This window comes from Salvelinus namaycush, chromosome 21, assembly GCF_016432855.1.
Source record: "Salvelinus namaycush isolate Seneca chromosome 21, SaNama_1.0, whole genome shotgun sequence".
NCBI lineage: Eukaryota > Metazoa > Chordata > Actinopteri > Salmoniformes > Salmonidae > Salvelinus > Salvelinus namaycush.
In genome coordinates, this window is record NC_052327.1 from 25,112,796 (window position 1) to 25,131,531 (window position 18,736).

General features: G+C 42.8%; 1 protein-coding gene across 1 annotated transcript in view; it reads right to left on the reverse strand.

Annotated features, from left to right (window-relative positions):
- sf3b3 (splicing factor 3b, subunit 3) overlaps nt 1–15,489 on the reverse strand; it is a 40,352-nt gene extending 24,863 nt beyond the window's left edge. The window contains exons 1-10 of the mRNA XM_039017447.1: nt 15,381–15,489; nt 14,677–14,803; nt 14,425–14,580; nt 9,471–9,641; nt 9,094–9,266; nt 8,626–8,767; nt 1,733–1,845; nt 1,431–1,568; nt 1,079–1,182; nt 815–980 (exon numbers count right to left, since the gene is read on the reverse strand). Coding sequence (XP_038873375.1) covers nt 815–980; nt 1,079–1,182; nt 1,431–1,568; nt 1,733–1,845; nt 8,626–8,767; nt 9,094–9,266; nt 9,471–9,641; nt 14,425–14,580; nt 14,677–14,746 — 1,233 coding nt within the window. The 5' untranslated portion in view covers nt 14,747–14,803; nt 15,381–15,489. The remainder of the gene's footprint in view (nt 1–814; nt 981–1,078; nt 1,183–1,430; nt 1,569–1,732; nt 1,846–8,625; nt 8,768–9,093; nt 9,267–9,470; nt 9,642–14,424; nt 14,581–14,676; nt 14,804–15,380) is intronic.
- Nucleotides 15,490–18,736: the final 3,247 nt, after the last annotated feature.

Here is an 18,736-nt window from a genome sequence, read left to right on the forward strand (position 1 = left end):
TTGTTCTAATAGAGACATGAGGGGTGCCGTAGCCCAGGATTTACACCAGGAGTTGTCTGTCGGAGGAAGGGTTATGGTGGGTGCAATTAAGCTTGGGAGGGGCTGAGAGCAGGGAAAATGGTCACGGGTGGCAGTACTGATAAGGGGAGAGGCGTGGATAAGGGGGTCGAGGACAGGTCACTAAGGGAAAAGGAACAGTTTATTACCCCAATCACTTAGTTTCCTGCCTAGCAAAAAAAGATGCAATGTTTAGCAAGGAGGAGACTCCACCCACAGTGGGGTACATATACCACCACTATTCTAATCATGTCTTTGTCGGGTCAACTGTTCGATCCTTTGAGAAGAATAAACTTGGTCTAAGCTTTCATAGCGTCTGTTGAGTTCTTACTCTGATAATTAGAACCTAACAATATTTAGTCAGAAGAGACATGAGAAACTCATCACTTCAACAGCACAACTTCTCCTCAAACCTTGCCGAAAGACTTCAGAAGAATCTGTGTGTGTGTGTGTGTGTGTGTGTGTGTGTGTGGGGGGACAGGGGGTTAATGTGAATCCTACTTATAAAAATGGGAAAAAAAGAATATAATCTTTTACTCCAACTAACTTGCATTCAAGTAAAGTCAAAATCAGGTTCATTGTGCTAAAAATAGTGGGAAAACACACCTACCCCAGCTAAAGATGTTACAATTTGGTTCAGTAGAACAAAGGGAAAGGTGTGGCACACTAAGTTCATCCACTACACAATCCATGGGAATCAAAAGCTAAAACCGTTGCACGCACACCAAACATACAACACAAAGAGATTCACACACACCTGGCAGGACATGATGGGGGAGAGGTTCTCCTGCTCATCCACCAGCACTAGGTTCTTGAGGGGGCGTGGCTGGAAGAAGAAGGTATCTCCCTCCTCCAGGGGCATGGCAGAGGAGAACTCTGGCTCTTCATCGTCATCTCCCAGATGGGCTATCTGGTACAGGTAACTAGCAGAGAGAGAGAGAGAAGACAATGAACACAAGAGAGCAAGAGGCATGGACATAGATGGGATGTGTGAGGTATTACAGTATAATGAATGACTTACTGGTTACCAAACTCTGAGGACACAAATAAGAAGCCGGTCTTCAGCACGCACATGGATGTGGCTACAGGTATGGTGTCAAAGTACTTCATCCTGATCTCTGTAACCTGGGGGATACAAACGTTTATTTGAAATAGAAGGAATCACAGAATATCCCATCATGTGAACACTGACCCGAGTTAGTGTGTGTGCATGCTGAGATCAGAGGTGTTTATGCTCTCTCCATGTTTTTGTCAGAGAAGAGACATGAAGACTCATCACCTCAACAGCACGGTTCTATTTCCCACACATCAGATGAACACCTCTGCCCCCCCTCCCCCAGTTCCTGTCTCAGACTGCACCCTGCTGGCCTCACCATCTCCTCATCTGTCTCCAGGGTGACCTTGAAAATGTCGCCCTGCTCCGTCTGGGCCAGGAAGAAGAACATGGACTTGGTCTTGTGGGTGGCTGAGCAGACGAAGATCATGCCTCGCTCAGGGTCATCCAGGTCATTCTGTGTTCAGGCAAAAGAAAAAAGAATTGAGGGTTCAGTGCAGATGGTATCAAATCAACTGTGATCCACACAAACATTCAAACTGTTAACATGTACGACCATGTCTTGTTAGCCAAGTTATTTGAAATCCGTTTTCGCATTTATAAAACATAACAGAAACTCACCCTCCTGCGTGGGATGGGACAGCGAATGTCAGGCTGGTCCCCAAAGTTTTTGTAGGTGATGTAATTCTCTGAACAGATGAGTACTCCACTGGGCCCATCAGAGCCTCCAGGAACTGGAAACGAGAGGGGGAAAGGGTAATAATCACACAATAGGTTTACACCTAAGTTAAAACATTTTAAAAATAATCCAGCCTGCAAACAACTCATAACCTGGCTCTGACTGCCCTCTACTGGAAATAATGTACACTGAACAAAAATATAAATGCAACATCTAAAGTGTTGGTCCCAGGTTTCATGAGCAGAAATAAAAGATCCCAGAAATTGTGCACAAATTATAATCCATCCACCTGACAGGTGTGGCATATCAAGAAGCTGATTAAACAGCACGATCATTACACAGGTGCACCTTATGCTGGGAACAATTAAAGGCCACTCTAAAATGTGCAGTTTTGTCACAACGCCACAGATGTTTCAAGTTGCGGGAGCGTGCAATTTGCATGCTGACTGCATGAACGTCCACCAGAGCGGTTGCCAGATCATTTCTCAACCATAAGTACATTTCTCTACCATAAGTTGCCTCTAAAGCTGTTGTACAGAATTTGTCAGTATACGTTCAACAGGCCGCATAACCGCAGACCACGTGTAACTACGCCAGCCCAGGACCACCACATCCAGCTTCTTCCTCTGCGGGATCGTCTGAGACCAGCCACCATGACAGCTGATAGAAACCGTCTCAGAGAAGCTCATCTGCGTGGTCGTCGTCCTCACCAGGGTCTTTCGGAGTCGTAATCCACTGCAGTGGGCCAATGCTCACCTTTAACGGCCACTGGCACGCTGAAGAAGTGTGCTCTTCACGGATGAATCCTGGTTTCAACTGTACCAGGCACAAGGCAGGACAGTGTGTATGGCGTCATGTAGGCGAGCGGTTTGCTGATGTCAAAGTTGTGAACAGAGTGCCCCATGGTGGCGGTGGGATTATGGTATGGGCAGGCACAAGCTATGGACAACAAACACAATTGCATTTTATCGATGGCAATTTGAATGCACAGATATACCGTGACAAGACCCTCAAGCCCAATGTCGTGCCATCACCGCATGATAATGCACGGCCCCATGTTGCAAGGATCTGTACACAATTCCTGGATGCTGAAAATGTCCCAGTTTTTCCATGGCCTGCATACTCAGACATGTCACCCATTGAGCATGTATGGGATGCTCTGGATTTACGTGTACGACAGCGTGTTCCAGTTCCCACCAATATCCAGCAACTTCGCACAGCCAATTAATATATTTCAATTGACTGATTTCCTTATACATGCGACTCGTTTCAGGAAACCAGGTGTATGTCGCGCAACACTACTTCACAGGAAAACAAACTTTTTATTTATCCAAATGCGTTTTTTTGGCAGAAATGCCTTCTGGAACATGTGAACTTTCATGTGCCTTAATAACAAACTTGTATGTCATTTGTAAATAGGAATACAAATGTTAAATTACGAGCCAAGTTGGTTTAGCCATGGAAGAGCAGCAACCTTCCCGCTAGCCATGATTGGCTGAGATAATGAATGGACTGGACATGCCGAGAGATGATTATGGATTGGTCTGCCATGTAGCATGCTTCTGTCTATAACATGAGCTGGTCAGTATGTGTATGTAATCCTTTCTAACAAGGATTTTTTGAAAGATATCACGTAGTAGAACTACACTTTCTATTGGACCGAGTATTGAAATCAGTGGAATTAGAGTATGATAGCCAAGGAGATGGAGAAAATTCTGGCATTTGATTGCAAAGTCGAAAAGAGAACACCCAGAATTCGGTTGTATAAAACACCTTTCTCCGGATTACATCTTCAAACTAAGGGCAACCATGGAATCCGTGACACAGAGGGAGAAGTGTCCATCCATGTATACAGGTAAGAGTCTAGCTAGCTACATTTTCAGATATTATACGTTTCTAATTTAGTCAGAAGGTTGTTTATGTCAAGTTAGTGTACTGTTAGCTAGCTAGCGTTAACTGGCCGCTAACTTTACATGTATGATCTGAGTAGTAATATCACTTGTATCTCAGAGCCGTTGTTAGTTATAGTTGCATTGTTAGTTATAGCCTAATGTTAGCTAGCTAACATTGAACCTGGTTGGTTAGCTCCCTGCATATTCTTGCAGGGTAGTAACGTTATGAGTTGGGATTATGGTTCATTGTTTAGCTAGCTAGCTACATGTCTAAACACTATGCAAGTATGCATTTTAATAGAATGTTCATGTCACTGCGACAACTGTCGATAGACGTAGCTGGTAAATTCGCTCTGGCTATCTAATACGATTTCAGAGCACTCACCTCCGAGTGTGCCAAAGCGCAGAATAACTGACCTATTGCTGAGGGCACGACAAAGCCTATTTCCCCTCAGGAGACTGAAAAGATTTGGCATGGGTCCTCAGATCCTCAATAAGTTCTACAGCTGCACCATCGAGAGCATCCTGACTGGTTGCATCACTGCCTGGTATAGCAACTGCTAGTAGGCACTACAGAGGGTAGTGCATAGGGCCCAGTACATCACTGGGGCCAAGCTTCCTGCCATCCAGGACCTCTATACCAGGAGGTGCAAAGGAAGGCCCTAAAAATTGTCAAAGACACCAGCCTCCCTAGTCATAGACTGTTCTCTCTGCTACCACACGGCAAGCTGTACCGGAGCGCCAAGTCTAGGTCCAAAGGTTTCTTAACAGCTTCTACCCCCAAGACATAAGACTCCTGAAAAGCTAATCAAATGGCTACCCAGACTATTTGCACCCCCCCCCCCCCCCCCCTCTTTCACGCTGCTGCTTCTCTGTTTATTATCTATGCATAGTCACTTTAACTCTACCTACATCATACTTAACTAGGCAAGTCAGTTAAGAACAAATTCTTATTTACAATGACGGCCAAACCCAGACGAGGCTGGGTCAATTGTGCGCCGCCCTAACGGACTCCCAATCTCAGTCAGTTGTGATACAGCCTGCAATCAAACCAGGGTGTCTGTAGTGATACCTCTAGCACTGAGATGCAGTGCCTTAGACCACTTAGACCATGTAGGAGCCCTACATGTACATATTACCTTAAAAACTTCTTGCCACTAGGGGAGTGCCATTTCGACATAGCACAAATGCGTCTCCAAATTAAACTGCCTCGTACTCAATTCTTGCTCGTACAATATGCATATTATTATTACTATTGGATAGAAAACACTCTAGTTTCTAAAACCGTTTGAATTATGTCTGTAAGTGAAACAGAACTCGACTTAGAGCACTTTTCCTATGTCTGTGTGAGAATGGCAAATTTGGTCATCTGCTCTGAGACCTGTCTTTAACTTTGCCTGTCTTCTATTGGTTGAGATGCACTGCATACGCCTTCCCCTGACTGTTAGCGAATAGGGAGAGTTGAAATGGAGTTGCTACGCAGTTCAGAAAGTCTATAAATTGGTTGGAACCGAGGTGTCCTGCCTTTTGGGACTTCGCGCTGACGCAGAGAGGGTCTTGCCATGTCTTTTTAGAAGCCCTGGTTTTAGTAACTAGGTATATCCGGCTCTATTTTTATTCGCTATAGGCTTTAAAGACATCATAATCTTGTTATTCTAAACCGATTTATACCAGTTTATGTCAGTATATAGCGATTTTCGGGCATTTCATTTTGTGACGTTGTATTTCGTTGGGTATCTCTCTCTCGAATGCCATGGTGCACAGCAAATAGCAATGTCGAAGGAAACATTCTCCAACCCAGCAACGATTCTTTTGGCCAACGGACACCTTTCCCAAGATTCTGATGGGAGTTCAGCTAATAGTAAGTACTATTTATGCTGATAATTCGTTGTTCTGTAGAAAAAGTAAAATGTATAAGACGCCATTATTTTCCGTGTAGCGTTGCGCTATCGCACCCTGTATTGTACCCAGTATTGCGCAGTAAGGTTAATTTTTAAAATGTAATTCAGCGATTGCATTAAGAACTAATTTGTCTTTCAATTGCTGTCCACCCTGTATTTTTTAGTGAAGTTTATGATTATTTATTGATTAGACTAGGTGACTGTCCAAGATGGCGACCAACATTTTTCTGGGCAGCTTGGCAACTATTCTCATTGTATAAGCCCGATATGTGCCGCTAAATATGCACATTTTCGAACAAACTCTATATGCATTGTGTAATATGATGTTACAGGACTGTCATCTGAAGAATTCTGAGAAGGTTAGTGAAAAAATTATTATTTTGGTGGTGAATACGTTATCGCTATGTTTGGCTGGAATCAATGCTGTTGTTTGGTTTGCTACTGTGCTAAGCTAATATAACGTTATATTGTGTTTTCGCTGTAAAACACTTATAACATCTGAAATATTGTCTGGATTCACAAGATCTGTGTCTTTCAATTGCTGTACGCTGTGTATTTTTAAGAAATGTTTTATGATGAGTAATTAGGTAATACACGTTGCTCTCTAGTTATTCTAGTCGATTTGTGATGGTGGCTGCAATGGTAAACTATGATTTATACCTGAAATATGCACATTTTTCTAACAAAACATATGCTATACAATAAATATGTTATCAGACTGTCATCTGATGAGGTTGTTTCTTGGTTAGTGGCTATTTATATCTTTATTTTGCCGAATTTGTGATAGCTACTGATGCAGTAAAAAAAAAGTTGTCTTTTGCTAACGTGGTTAGCTAATAGATTTACATATTGTCTTCCCTGTAAAACATTTTAAAAATCAGAAATTATGGCTTTATTCACAAGATCTGTATCTTTCATTTGGTGTCTTGGACTTGTGATTTCATGAACATTTTATTATATGATATCCCTGTGGCTTTAGGCTAGGCTATGCTAGTCAGCTTTTGTGATGGGGGGGATCCCGGATCCGGGTTTGGGAGGTGTTAGAGGTTAACTAACCTGTGCCCCTGCACATTGACTCTGTACCGGTACCCCCTGTATATAGTCTTGCTGTTGTTATTTTACTTTAATTATTATATACAGTCATGGCCAAAAATAATGAACCCTTGCACTTTTTTCAAATAATGCACAATTTCTTCCAGAAAACGATTGAAATGAAAACATATTTTGGTATCCACATATGTATGTCTTCGGTATGCAGTTGTACAAAACAAACCAATCTGAATAATTTACTAAATCTGAGCTAATTCCACAAAGAAATCCTAAAATGGCCCAGACAATATTATTGGCACCGTCTAGAAGTAGTTAGATTTCAAGCAGGTGATTATCATTTACTATGGAATTGAACTCATCTGTTGTGAGTTGAAGGTGCATGCAGTATAAAAATCACATATTCAACCAGTTTGAATAGAGAAAATGACTCATTCTCCTGTTTTGTGTTACTGTGTGTACCGCAATGAGCATGGACAAAAGAATGAAAACCAGAGAATTATCTGAGGTCAGACAAGACGAACCGCTGGAGGCGGACAGCTGGAGGCAGGGCTTTCTCCTATAGATCTCCATTTTTATGGAATGGTCTGCCTACCCATGTGAGAGACGCAGACTCGGTCTCAACTTTTAAGTCTTTACTGAAGACTGTGTAGTCTGGCCCAGGAGTGTGAAGGTGAACGGAAAGGCTCTGGAGCAACGAACCGCCCTTGCTGTCTCTGCCTGGCCGGTTCCCCTCTCTCCACTGGGATTCTCTGCCTCTAACCCTATTATGGGGGCTGAGTCACTGGCTTACGGGTGCTCTTTCATGCCGTCCCTAGGAGGGGTGCGTCACTTGAGTGGGTTGAGTTACTGACGTGATCTTCCTGTCTGGGTTGGCACCCCATTCGGGTTCATGCAGTGGGGGAGATCTTCGTGGGGTATACTCAGCCTTGTCTCAGGGTAGTAAGTTGGTGGTTGAAGATATCCCTCTAGTGGTGTGGGGGCTGTGCTTTGGCAAAGTAGGTAGGGTTATATCCTGCCTGGTTGGCCCTGTCCGGGGTTATAGTCGGACGGGGTCACAGTGTCTCCCGACGCCTCCTGTAATTATGCTGCAGTAGTTTGTGTTGGGGGGCTAGGGCCAATCTGTTATATCTGGAATTTTTCTCCTGTCCTGTGTGAATTGAAGCTCTCTCTCAGCCCTAAGGACCATGCCTCAGGACTATTATTTGACCCTGCTGGTCATCTATGAACATCTCGGCCATGTACTGTTATAATCTCCTCCCGGCACAGCCAGAAGAAGACTGGCCACCCCTCAGAGCCTGGTTCCTCTCTAGGTTTCTTCCTAGGTTCCTGCCTTTCTAGAGAGTTTTGTCTGGAAGTAGCTAGCAAACTTGCCAATATTAGCCAGTTAGCTTGGGTTCTTGACTGGTCAGAATGCTCGGATCAACCCTACTCCTCGGCCAGAGCGTCCAGTGTGCGCTCTGAACACTCGGAGAGCGAAACGCTCTGAATTTACAAACTGATAAACTGACAACGCTCTGAGTTTATGAACGCCTAGAGCCCACCCTGAGCACACTCTGGCACTCCAGATCAAATTTACAAACACACCTGTAGTATAAACCAGCCTTTAGTTTTGAAATCTTTGGTTGTTTAGTACACGGCCTCATATGTGAATCCTTAAAGAGATGGGTGGGGCTAAGGCTTTAGAGGGTGTGAACGATACTGAATAGGTGTAGACAAAGAGCCCCCCAGTAGGTGTACCAAAACATTCAAGGGTCATTTTATCAAAAGTGAGGTTACAAGTTAATCAACTTTCAAACCAGGATTACTTTCCCTTGTTCCTCAACTGTAGTGTGTGATATACTATTTTCGAGGACCGAGTCTCTTATATCCAATGTCATTCCCCCCCCCCCCGCTATATAGGACCAAATCGAGCTGGTCGGTCACATATGAACTGTAACTTGGTAAAAAAAAAATGCTGCATGTTGCGTTTACATTATTGTTCAGTGTAGCTACCTGTAATGAGGAAGTTGCCGTGCTCCTCCAGGGCCTCGCTGTACTTGCGCACAACGTGGTTCAGACCCAGGTCCAGCTCATAGAAGGTCAGGGTTTGCTGTGTGTTGGCTGCAGCCTCGCCAGTGGGGTCATTGTCAGCTTCCTGGAAGGAGGGAGAGGTCATAGGCCACACACCGTGGGTCAGTGGAAATGAAGAGGACAGGATGAGAATTTACAGAACATCTTTAGTAGCAAAGCAGCTACAACAGTGGGATTATGTTGGAATCAGAAGTGTTTAAGCTCTCTACAGTGGTTTGTCAGAGAAGAGACATGAAGACTCATCATTTCAACAGCACTTGGGTGTATAGAGAATAAAACAGAAGCACATCGGAGCCTGTGTGTAAACATAGATTAGGTAAGTTTCTTTAGTACATAACAAGAGCGCATGAACAAATTCACAAATCATAGCAGCCAGTGCTAGGCTCTCACCTCATAGTCCATCTCCAGACAGGCGAACATGGGGTTTTCAAAGCCCACATCAACTCCTACCACATGGTAGACCAGTGTGTTGGCCTTGTGAGCCTCCAGGGGAGAGGAGATGGTGAGACGCGCTGCTGCATCTCTGTTCAGGATGTACACCAGCTTCTGCTTCTCAATGGCACCTGGAAACAGAGGTAATTAGTAAACTACAACACCTGGAAACACAGAGGTAATTAGCAAACTACAACAGACAAAAAACATGTCCATTGCAACAGGGGATTCTCTCATCAAGCCAAGGATTTGTCAACTTGAAATTTTGTTCAATTTTCAAACCATTACCAACTCTCTCCACAACATCATATCTCTCAGTTCTCTGAGCTCTTTACCTATCATGACTGCTCTGCCCTTGGGGTCGACGGCGAGGAACTGTCCAGGGACGATGCGACGACATCCACTCTTGCCAAAGGTCTCCTGGTGGATCTTCTCGAACATGTTCTTGGAGGGGTGGTACTCAAGGATCACGATGCGGCCTGAGTCACTGCCCACCACAATATAGTCTGGGGATCAAAAGCACAAATGTCTCAAATCTAAAATAAGAGCTGTTCAACCACACACAGAAAACTTGCATCTACTTCACACTAGGATTGGGCGATGTCAACATTGGTCCTATCGTGATTATGTATCCATAAAACACTGCGTTATACGATGTTATCGCCTACTATTGGCCCCCCCAAAAATATATTATAATAATTTTAAACCGGCTAAAACGACCATTGGGCTATAGCAGGAAAATGTATTGCTACAACTGGATGAATCATGACGAAAGACAATGTTGTTGAAAGTCTGGGCAGAGGCTAAGTGCAGGCTCATCTTTTCAAATATCCTTTCTGGTGGAAGAGCTTCAGCATGGAGCAGGTTTGTATCTGTGTGAACTGGGACAATTTCAGCTTCCAGGAATTGTGTACAGATCATTGCGACATGGGGCTGTGCATTATCATGCTGAAACATGAGTTGTCATGTTTGTCCCCAGCGCCGGCATAATGATCTTTTAACCAGGTGAATGGATTATCTTGGCAAAGGAGAAATGCTCACTAACAGGGATGTAAACAAATTTGTGCACAACATTGAGAAATAAACGTTGTGCATATGGAGCATTTATTTTATTTCGACCCATTTTACATGTTGCGTTTATATTTTTGTTCAGCATAGTTAATAGACCAATAAGAAAGAGTTCCATACCTCTCTGCCAATAACAGTTTTCAGTTTTCCCCTCCCCACTCAGACCACTCCCAGACAGTCCTGGCAAAAGTCTTGCTTGAGGAATTGCTCAATAACACTTTACTTAACCTCACTAGGGTAATAATAAAAATAAAATAAAAATTTTAAATATATAAATAAATAAAATCGGCCGATTAATCGGTATCGGCTTTTTTGGTCCCCCAATAATCGGTATCGGCGTTGAAAAATCATAAGTCGGTCGAACTCTAGTAGGGGGCACTATTTTCACCTCCAGATGAAAAGCGTGCCCAAAGTAAACTACCTGCTACTCAGGCCCAGAAGCTAGGATATGCATATAATTAGTAGATTTGGATAGCAAACACGCCAAAGTTTCTAAAACTGTTAAAATAATGGCCGATTAATTAGGGCCGATTTCAAGTTTTCGGAAATGTTAGGGAGAATGACAACTTTGAATGAGTGGATAGTGGGATGTCCCCAGAGCGCTTTTTTCTTGTTTTTCTTTTATATTGACGGCGCTATTGTCCGGTTGAAATATTATCGATTATTTAGGCTAAAAACAACCTGAGGATTGATTATAAACATCGTTTGACATGTTTCTACAAACTTTAAGGACACTATTTGGAATTTTCGTCTGCCCGTTGTGACCGCATTTGAACTATTGGATTACTGAACAAAACGCGCCAACAAAATTGAGGTTTTTGGATATAAAGAGGGACTTTATCAAACAAAACGAACATTATTGTGCAACTGGGAGTCTTGTGAGTGCAACCATACGAAGATCAAAGGTAAGTGATTCATTTTATTGCTATTTCTGACTTTCGTGACTAATCTACTTGGCCGGTAACTGTATGTAATGTTTTGTGTGCTGAGCGGTCAGATAATCGCATGGTTTGCTTTTGCCGTACAGCCTTTTTGAAATATGACACGGCGGCTGGATTAACAACAAGCGAAGCTTTATTTTGATGTACTACACTTGTGATTTCATGAAAGTTAAATATTTATAGTAATTTTATTTGTATTTGGCGCTCTGCAATTTCACCGGATGTTGGCCAGGTGGGACGCTACTGTCCCACACCCCCTAGAGAAGTTAACACCAGCGTCATGTTATAATAACCTGTTATAATATGACCATACCACTGTCATGACACACAGTATATTTACACCTGATGTGACATATATTGCTTGATTTTATGGCTGGTTTTATGGCTGGACACCTACATAAGAGTGTCAAAACCTACCACACACTGTTTTATTTATTGAGCATGTTAAATGCTCATTGTAATTGCACACACATTGATGTCAGACATGCACCTACCCCAATGCCCTGTTGCTGATGACAGGGATGAATGCAGGAGCAGATTGCAGGACAAAACACCCTCTTTTTGACTGATATAAGGGATTGTACGTGATAGGCCTATCTTCCGTATATGATTATGGTGGTCATAGTGTGTCTTGAGTGTCAAAGTATATTTTCTTAATCCAAGTAAAGTGACACAGAATGATCATAATGGTTCATGACAGTGTTTTAAAGTGTATTTTCTACAAGTTATAAAAAAATATACTGAAAAAAAACATCACTGAAGAATTCATTACAACAAAAACAAAGGACTTGAAAAACTTTAACGAATGGAAACTTCTTGGCAGGTGAAAATATTGGTCATGACAGTGTTATGACCATATTATGAACTGCTTATGAACCGTGTAATTAACATGTTTTTTTTATCCCATTTTCTCCCCAATTTTCGTGGTATCCAATCGCTAGTAATTACTATCTTGTCTCATCGCTACAACTCCCGTACGGGCTCGGGAGAGACGAAGGTCGAAAGCCATGCGTCCTCCGAAGCACAACCCAACCAAGCCGCACTGCTTCTTAACACAGCGCGCCTCCAACCCGGAAGCCAGCCGCACCAATGTGTCGGAGGAAACACTGTGTACCTGGCCCCCTTGGTTAGCGCGCACTGCGCCCGGCCCGCCACAGGAGTCGCTGGAGCGCGATGAGACAAGGATATCCCTACCGGCCAAACCCTCCCTAACCCGGACGACGCTATGCCAATTGTGCATTGCCCCACGGACCTCCCGGTCGCGGCCGGCTGCGACAGAGCCTGGGCGCGAACCCAGAGACTCTGGTGGCGCAGCTAGCACTGCGAAGCAGTGCCCTAGACCACTGCGCCACCCGGGAGGCCCCTGTAATTAACATGTTGACGACACCGATTACCAATTGCTCTTTGCTAAGAAGCTTTATTTTTTAAAACCCTTTTCATTGAAAACTATCACAGTAAGGTACTTCCTTATTACCCAGAAATGATTTGATATTGCAATAACTGCGGCATTAGACCATAAACTTGTCTTAAAGCTTTTGATAGGCCTAGTAGGAGGATAGGTTATTGGCAATTTGGTATTCAACCTTGCATGGAGGGATTTTCCTTAGATTTATCTGTAGGCTATTGTTGTTTGTACTCTCTCATTATTAGCCCCCTGGCTAACTTCTGATTTTAGGCTATTCAAACTACTTTTGAGATGGAACTCAGTCACAATCATTATATACAGTGTATTCGGAAAGTATTCAGAGACTTTCTCCAAATTTTGTTACGTTACAGCCTTATTCTAAAATTGATTGTTTTTCCCCCTCAAACACACAATACCCCATAATGATGAAGCAAAAACAGGTTTAGACATTTTTGCTAATGTATTAAAAATAAAAAATCACATTTAAAAAAGTATTCAGACACTTTACTCAGTACTTTGTTTTAGCACCTTTGGCAGCGATTACAGCAGTCTTCTTGGGTATGACGCTGCAAGCTTGGCACACCTGTATTTGGGGAGTTTCTCACATTCTTCTCTGCAGATCCTCTCAAGCTCTGTCAGGTTGGATGAGGAGCGTCCTTGCACAGCTATTTTTAGGTCTCTCCAGAGATGTTTGATCGGGTTCAAGTCTGGGCCCCTCAAGGACATTCAGAGACTTGTCCCAAAGCCACGCCTGCATTGCCTTGGCTGTGTGCTTAGGGTTTTGTTTCCTGTTGGAAGGTGAACCTTCGCCCCAGTCTGTGGTCCTGAGCACTCTGGAGCAGGTTTTTAATCAAGGATCTCTCTGTACTTTTCTCCATTCATCTTTACCTCGATCCTGACTAGTCTCCCAGTCCCTGCGGCTGAAAAACATCCCCACAGCATGATGCTGCCACCCGTGGGGGTGTTGCCAGGTTTCCTTCAGACGTGACGCTTGGCATTCAGGCCAGAGTTCAATTTTGGTTTCATCAGACCAGAGAATCTTGTTTCACATGGTCTGAGAGTCTTTAGGTGCCTTTTGACAAACTCGAAGCGGGCTGTCATGTGCTTTTTACTGAGGAGTGGCTTCCGTCTGGCCACTCTACCATAAAGGCCTGATTGGTGGAGTGCTGCAGAGATGGTTGTTCTTCTGGAAGGGTCTCCCATCTCCACAGAAGAACTCTGCCAGAGTGACCATCAGGTTCTTGGTCAACTCCCTGACCAAGGCCCTTCTCCCCCGATTGCTCAGTTTGGCCAGGCGACCAGCTCTAGGATGAGTCTTGGTGGATCCAACTTGGAGGCCACGGTGTTCTTGGACCTTCAATGCTGCAGACATTTTTTGGTACCCTTTCCCAGATCTGTGCCTCGACACAAACCTGTCTCGGAGCTCTACGACAATTCCTTCGACCTCTGACATGCACGGTCAACTGTGGGACCTTATATAGACAGGTGTGTGCCTTTCCAAATAATGTCCAATCAATTGAATTTACCACAGGTGGACCAGTCAAGTTTTAGAAACATCTCAAGGGTGATCAATGAAAACAGGATGCACCTGAGCTCAATTTCAAGTCTCATAGCAAAGGGTCTGAATAAGTATGCAAGTAAGGCATTTGTATATTATTTGTAGTACATTAGCGAACATTTCTAAAAACCTGTTTTCACTTTGTCATTATGGGGTACTGTGTGTAGATTGAGGAGGAAAACAATTTAATCAATTTTAGAATAATGCTGTAACGTAACAAAATGTGGGAAGTCAAGGGGTCTGAATCTCAGGTGTACATGCAGACACACATATATGCTGACACACACACACACATACATCTCATAACACACACACACCTTTAGTTCCTCCTGTCAGCCTGAAGGCCATGAGGGAGCGAATGATGCCAAACACCTCCATGGTAAGCAGGGTGTGAACCTTCCCTGTGTTGGCATCTGGGCGCAGCAGCTCAATGATCTTCCCCCTGGAAACAACTATCTCCTGCATCTTGGTTCCTGCAAGGCAAGACAATAATGATAACCATACCAGATCACAGGTTACATTATCCATGTAACCTGGATGAGAGACCCCAAGAGAAGAATGTTATGTACCTGAGAAGTTTCCATGGATGGCGTGGGTGATGCCAGTGGCACGCTGCAGGGTCAGGTTATACAGAAACATAGTGTCTGTTTCTCTACCTTCAGGTGCAGGTCAAAGAGGCCACAGCAACACCAGGTTCTGAGGAAGAAAGGAGGAGTACATTTTTGCATTACCGCAAGCATTTCAGTGTTATAACATAGCTAACTTAGTGCGGTAACTAGTTAACTTTTGCACAGGATACTGCAGACACATTATACATCCGCAAGCAAAAACATTGTCAACTCAGTTGATGATAGCTAGCTAGACAACATAGACTACATACAAAGGCGCTTTCAAAGACACGGGTGCCGCTACTAGTTAGCTAGCTTTCTAGTTAGCTACTACGTAGAGCCCAGCCTAGCCAACTGCGGAAAGTTGATTCTACACAAACCCATTGGTCGTTGTTGCAACCAGCCAGGTCCAACATAACCGCAATAATAACAGTAACGTTAGCCCATCATTACAAAATATTTTAACGAAATAGACAATGTAACTTTGCAAAACAAGGCTTGCTTGCTCGAGTTAGCTACCCTAGCACTCGCAGTTGTTTCATTCAATCACTCCGTATACCCACAAGCGCCCATCTTCAAAATTGAGGAAGACGTAAAAAGAAAATATTGATATATATTTTGTTTTCTATATTGTATTGTGCGGATATTGTATGAAAATGATTTACCGATGTATCAGTTAGGATGAAACTGATATCAACTAGATTATGAATTTCAGTCACACCGTCAATTTGTTGATACTTCTGCGAACAAACGCTTTCCTGTCGATCGTGGGTCCTCTTCACGATCTGCGACGTCATCAAAAATCGGTCCACAATGTGCCTGAGACCTAGCTACACAATTATATGGGAATAACACGAAACTCAAAGCGGTTACGCCATAGAAGTTATATTTGATTTATCTCAAATGGAAAATCTACATTCTACTTGTCTTGAAATTATCATAAAAATATAATGAAAGGGCGCAATGAATTACAGTTGACGAGCTATTCCAATAGGTGGCGACAATGCCCATGCGTTGCTTAGGTTGGACAAAAGGTGCAGGTGCAGCCGTGCAGGTAGTCGTCAGTCAGTGTAGACTGCAGACTCAGAGAGAGATCATTTCTGATTGTTCATTTTTTATTGTTTATTTCCCTTTTGTTTATTGTATATTTCACTTGCTTTGACAATGTAAACATGTTTCCCATGCCAATAAAGCCCTTTGGATTTAATTTAATTGAGAGAGATGTCCCCCAAAAAGCATCCACAACGTGTTAGAATAAAGTCACTATAGCTCACAAAAACGACATGATGTAAAGATTCTGAACTGAAATATGTCTAGCAGCATATACATTTTTGGGATCAGTTCATGTGCATAATAAAGAGTCCCCTACAGCAGTGGTTCCCAAATGTTTTATAAGTCCCATACCCCTTCAAACATTCAACCTCCTGCTGCGTACCCCCTCTAGCACCAGGGTCAGCGCACTCTCAAATGTTGTTTATTACCATTATTGTAAGCCTGCCACACACACTATACAATACATTTATTAAACATAAGAATGAGTGTGAGTTTTTGTCACAACCCGGCTCGTGGGAACTGACAAAGAGCTCTAATAGGACCAGGGCACAAGTAATAATAATCAATCATTTTGCTCTTTATTTAACCATCTTACATATAAAACCTTATATGTTCAACGAAAATTGTGAATAACTCACCACAGGTTAATGAGAAGGGTGCGCTTGAAAGGATGCACATAACTCTGCAATGTTGGGTTTTATTGGAGAGAGTCTCAGTCTTAAATAATATTCCACACACAGTCTGTGCCTGTATTTCGTTTGCATGCTAGTGAGGGCCGAGAATCCACTCTCACATAGGTATGTGGTTGGAAAGGGCAACAGTGTCTTAAAAGCTAGATTTGCCAAGGCAGGATACTCTGAGCGCAGCCCAATCCAGAAATCTGGCAGTGGCTTTTGATTAAATTAAATTTTCACAGAACTGCTTGTTGCAATTTCGATGAGGCTCTCTTGTTCAGATATCAGTAAGTGGACTGGAGGCAGGGCATGAAAGGGATAACAAATCCAGTTGTTTGTGTCATCCGTTTCGGGAAAGTACCTGCGTAATTGCGCATGCAACTCACTCAGGTTCTTCGCTATATCACATTTGACATTGTCTGTAAGCTTGAGTTCATTTGCACACAAAAAATCATACAATAATGGAAAGACCTGTGTGTTGTCCTTGATAATGCAGACAGAGAAGAGCTCCAACTTCTTTTTTTTTTTTAACAGTATTTTTATTGGAATTTCACAATTTTCACCCATATTAAAGAGATACAACAACAGAGACCAGGCAACAAAAAAAAACAAAGAAAAACAGCACCCGCCTACACATACCTGCGCATACATATATATATACACATATACATATACATACACACACATACGCACACCATCCTCCTCCCCCCGCTTCTCCCACCCTATCCCCATCATTGCGTCTCTCAATACACACATTTTAAACAAACTTACAAACAGAAATTAAACAAAAAAAGCTCGGTTTAAACTAAGAAGTTAGGTTCCACACATGGAACATAGTGTAATTCTGAATACATAGATCACCACCATTCTAAGAGAATCCTTGCAGCATAATAGCTGATACCTCAGGTTCTAGGTAATTTAGATAGGGTTCCCACACTTTGTAGAACTGATCTGTTTTAGAATGCAATGTACATGTCAGATATTCCAGAGGCACCCATTCAAAAAGTATCTTATGCCAATCTTTAATAGAAGGAACCTTATCACTAATCCACCGTAAAAGGATGTTTTTCCTTGCAGCAAAGGTAAGGATGTTGTAAAGCCTCCTCTTACTCACAGAAGTAACATGCCTACTAGGGAGACCTAACAGTAACGAAACTGGGTCCAATTCTAGATCAACCCCTAGGATCTTTTCAATTTCTTGCAGAACACCAGACCAGTATCGTTGTATTTTGGTACATGACCATAAACAATGTGTTAGGGTGCCTGTATCAGTTTTGCATTTAAGACACTGAGGAGAAGAGGAAGAGGGGCTAAAGGCATGTCTGCGATTTGGGGATATATGCAATCTGTGTATTATTCTTAATTGGATTGCTTTAGTACGATTACATATAGATATTGTTTTTGCATATCTCCAAATGTCCTCCCACATCTCTTCGTCAATAGTCACAGACAATTCTTTCTCCCACACTTGTTTCACCCTCTGTGTGTCGACAGCAGGAAAGGACCTTAAAGCATCATAAAACAGACTTACAGACATTTTCCTTTGTGGAAAAAAAAGCATTCTCTCAATGACAGACATATCAGGGTTACCAATTAAGGTGGTGCTCTTCACAATATAATGTCTTACTTGTAGGAAGCGGAAAAAGTCCTGCTTTGGGAGTCGATATTTCTCCACCATCTGCTCAAATGACAATAGAATCTTATCAGCAAATAAGTCATTTAGTCTGCGTATGCCCTTATTAAGCCAAAAGTTAAAGCCAGCATCCAGCAATCCTGGACCAAAATCTGGGTTGTTAAGAATTGGGGTAAGAGCAGAGGTTAGTTTGGACCTTCCCAGGAAGCGCTGAACTGACCTCCAAACCTTGAGTGTGTTAAGTGTAATAGGATTATTGCAGTGATCTTCTACAGACTTGAAACTTCTGAAAAATAAAAGATCCTGTAAGGGGTATTTTGAAAGAGAAGTCTCAATGTCTAACCAAATAGAGGAGTCATCGTTTGTGATCCAATCAGAAATATAACATAGGTGGGCACACCACTGATAGAACCTGATATTGGGCAGATCCAAGCCCCCCATAGAACTTGGCAGCTGCAATATTGCCATCTTAAGCCTTGGCTTGCGTTTACTCCATATGAAGGAACTTAGCCATCCATTTACATCCTTTATTATCTTATTGGAGAGTAATACTGGGATCATTTGGATTGGGTAAAGTAGTCTAGGTAAAATGTTCATTTTCAAGAGGGATATTCTACCCAACCAAGAAATCGGGAGAGAGTTCCAGCGCTCCAGATCCTGT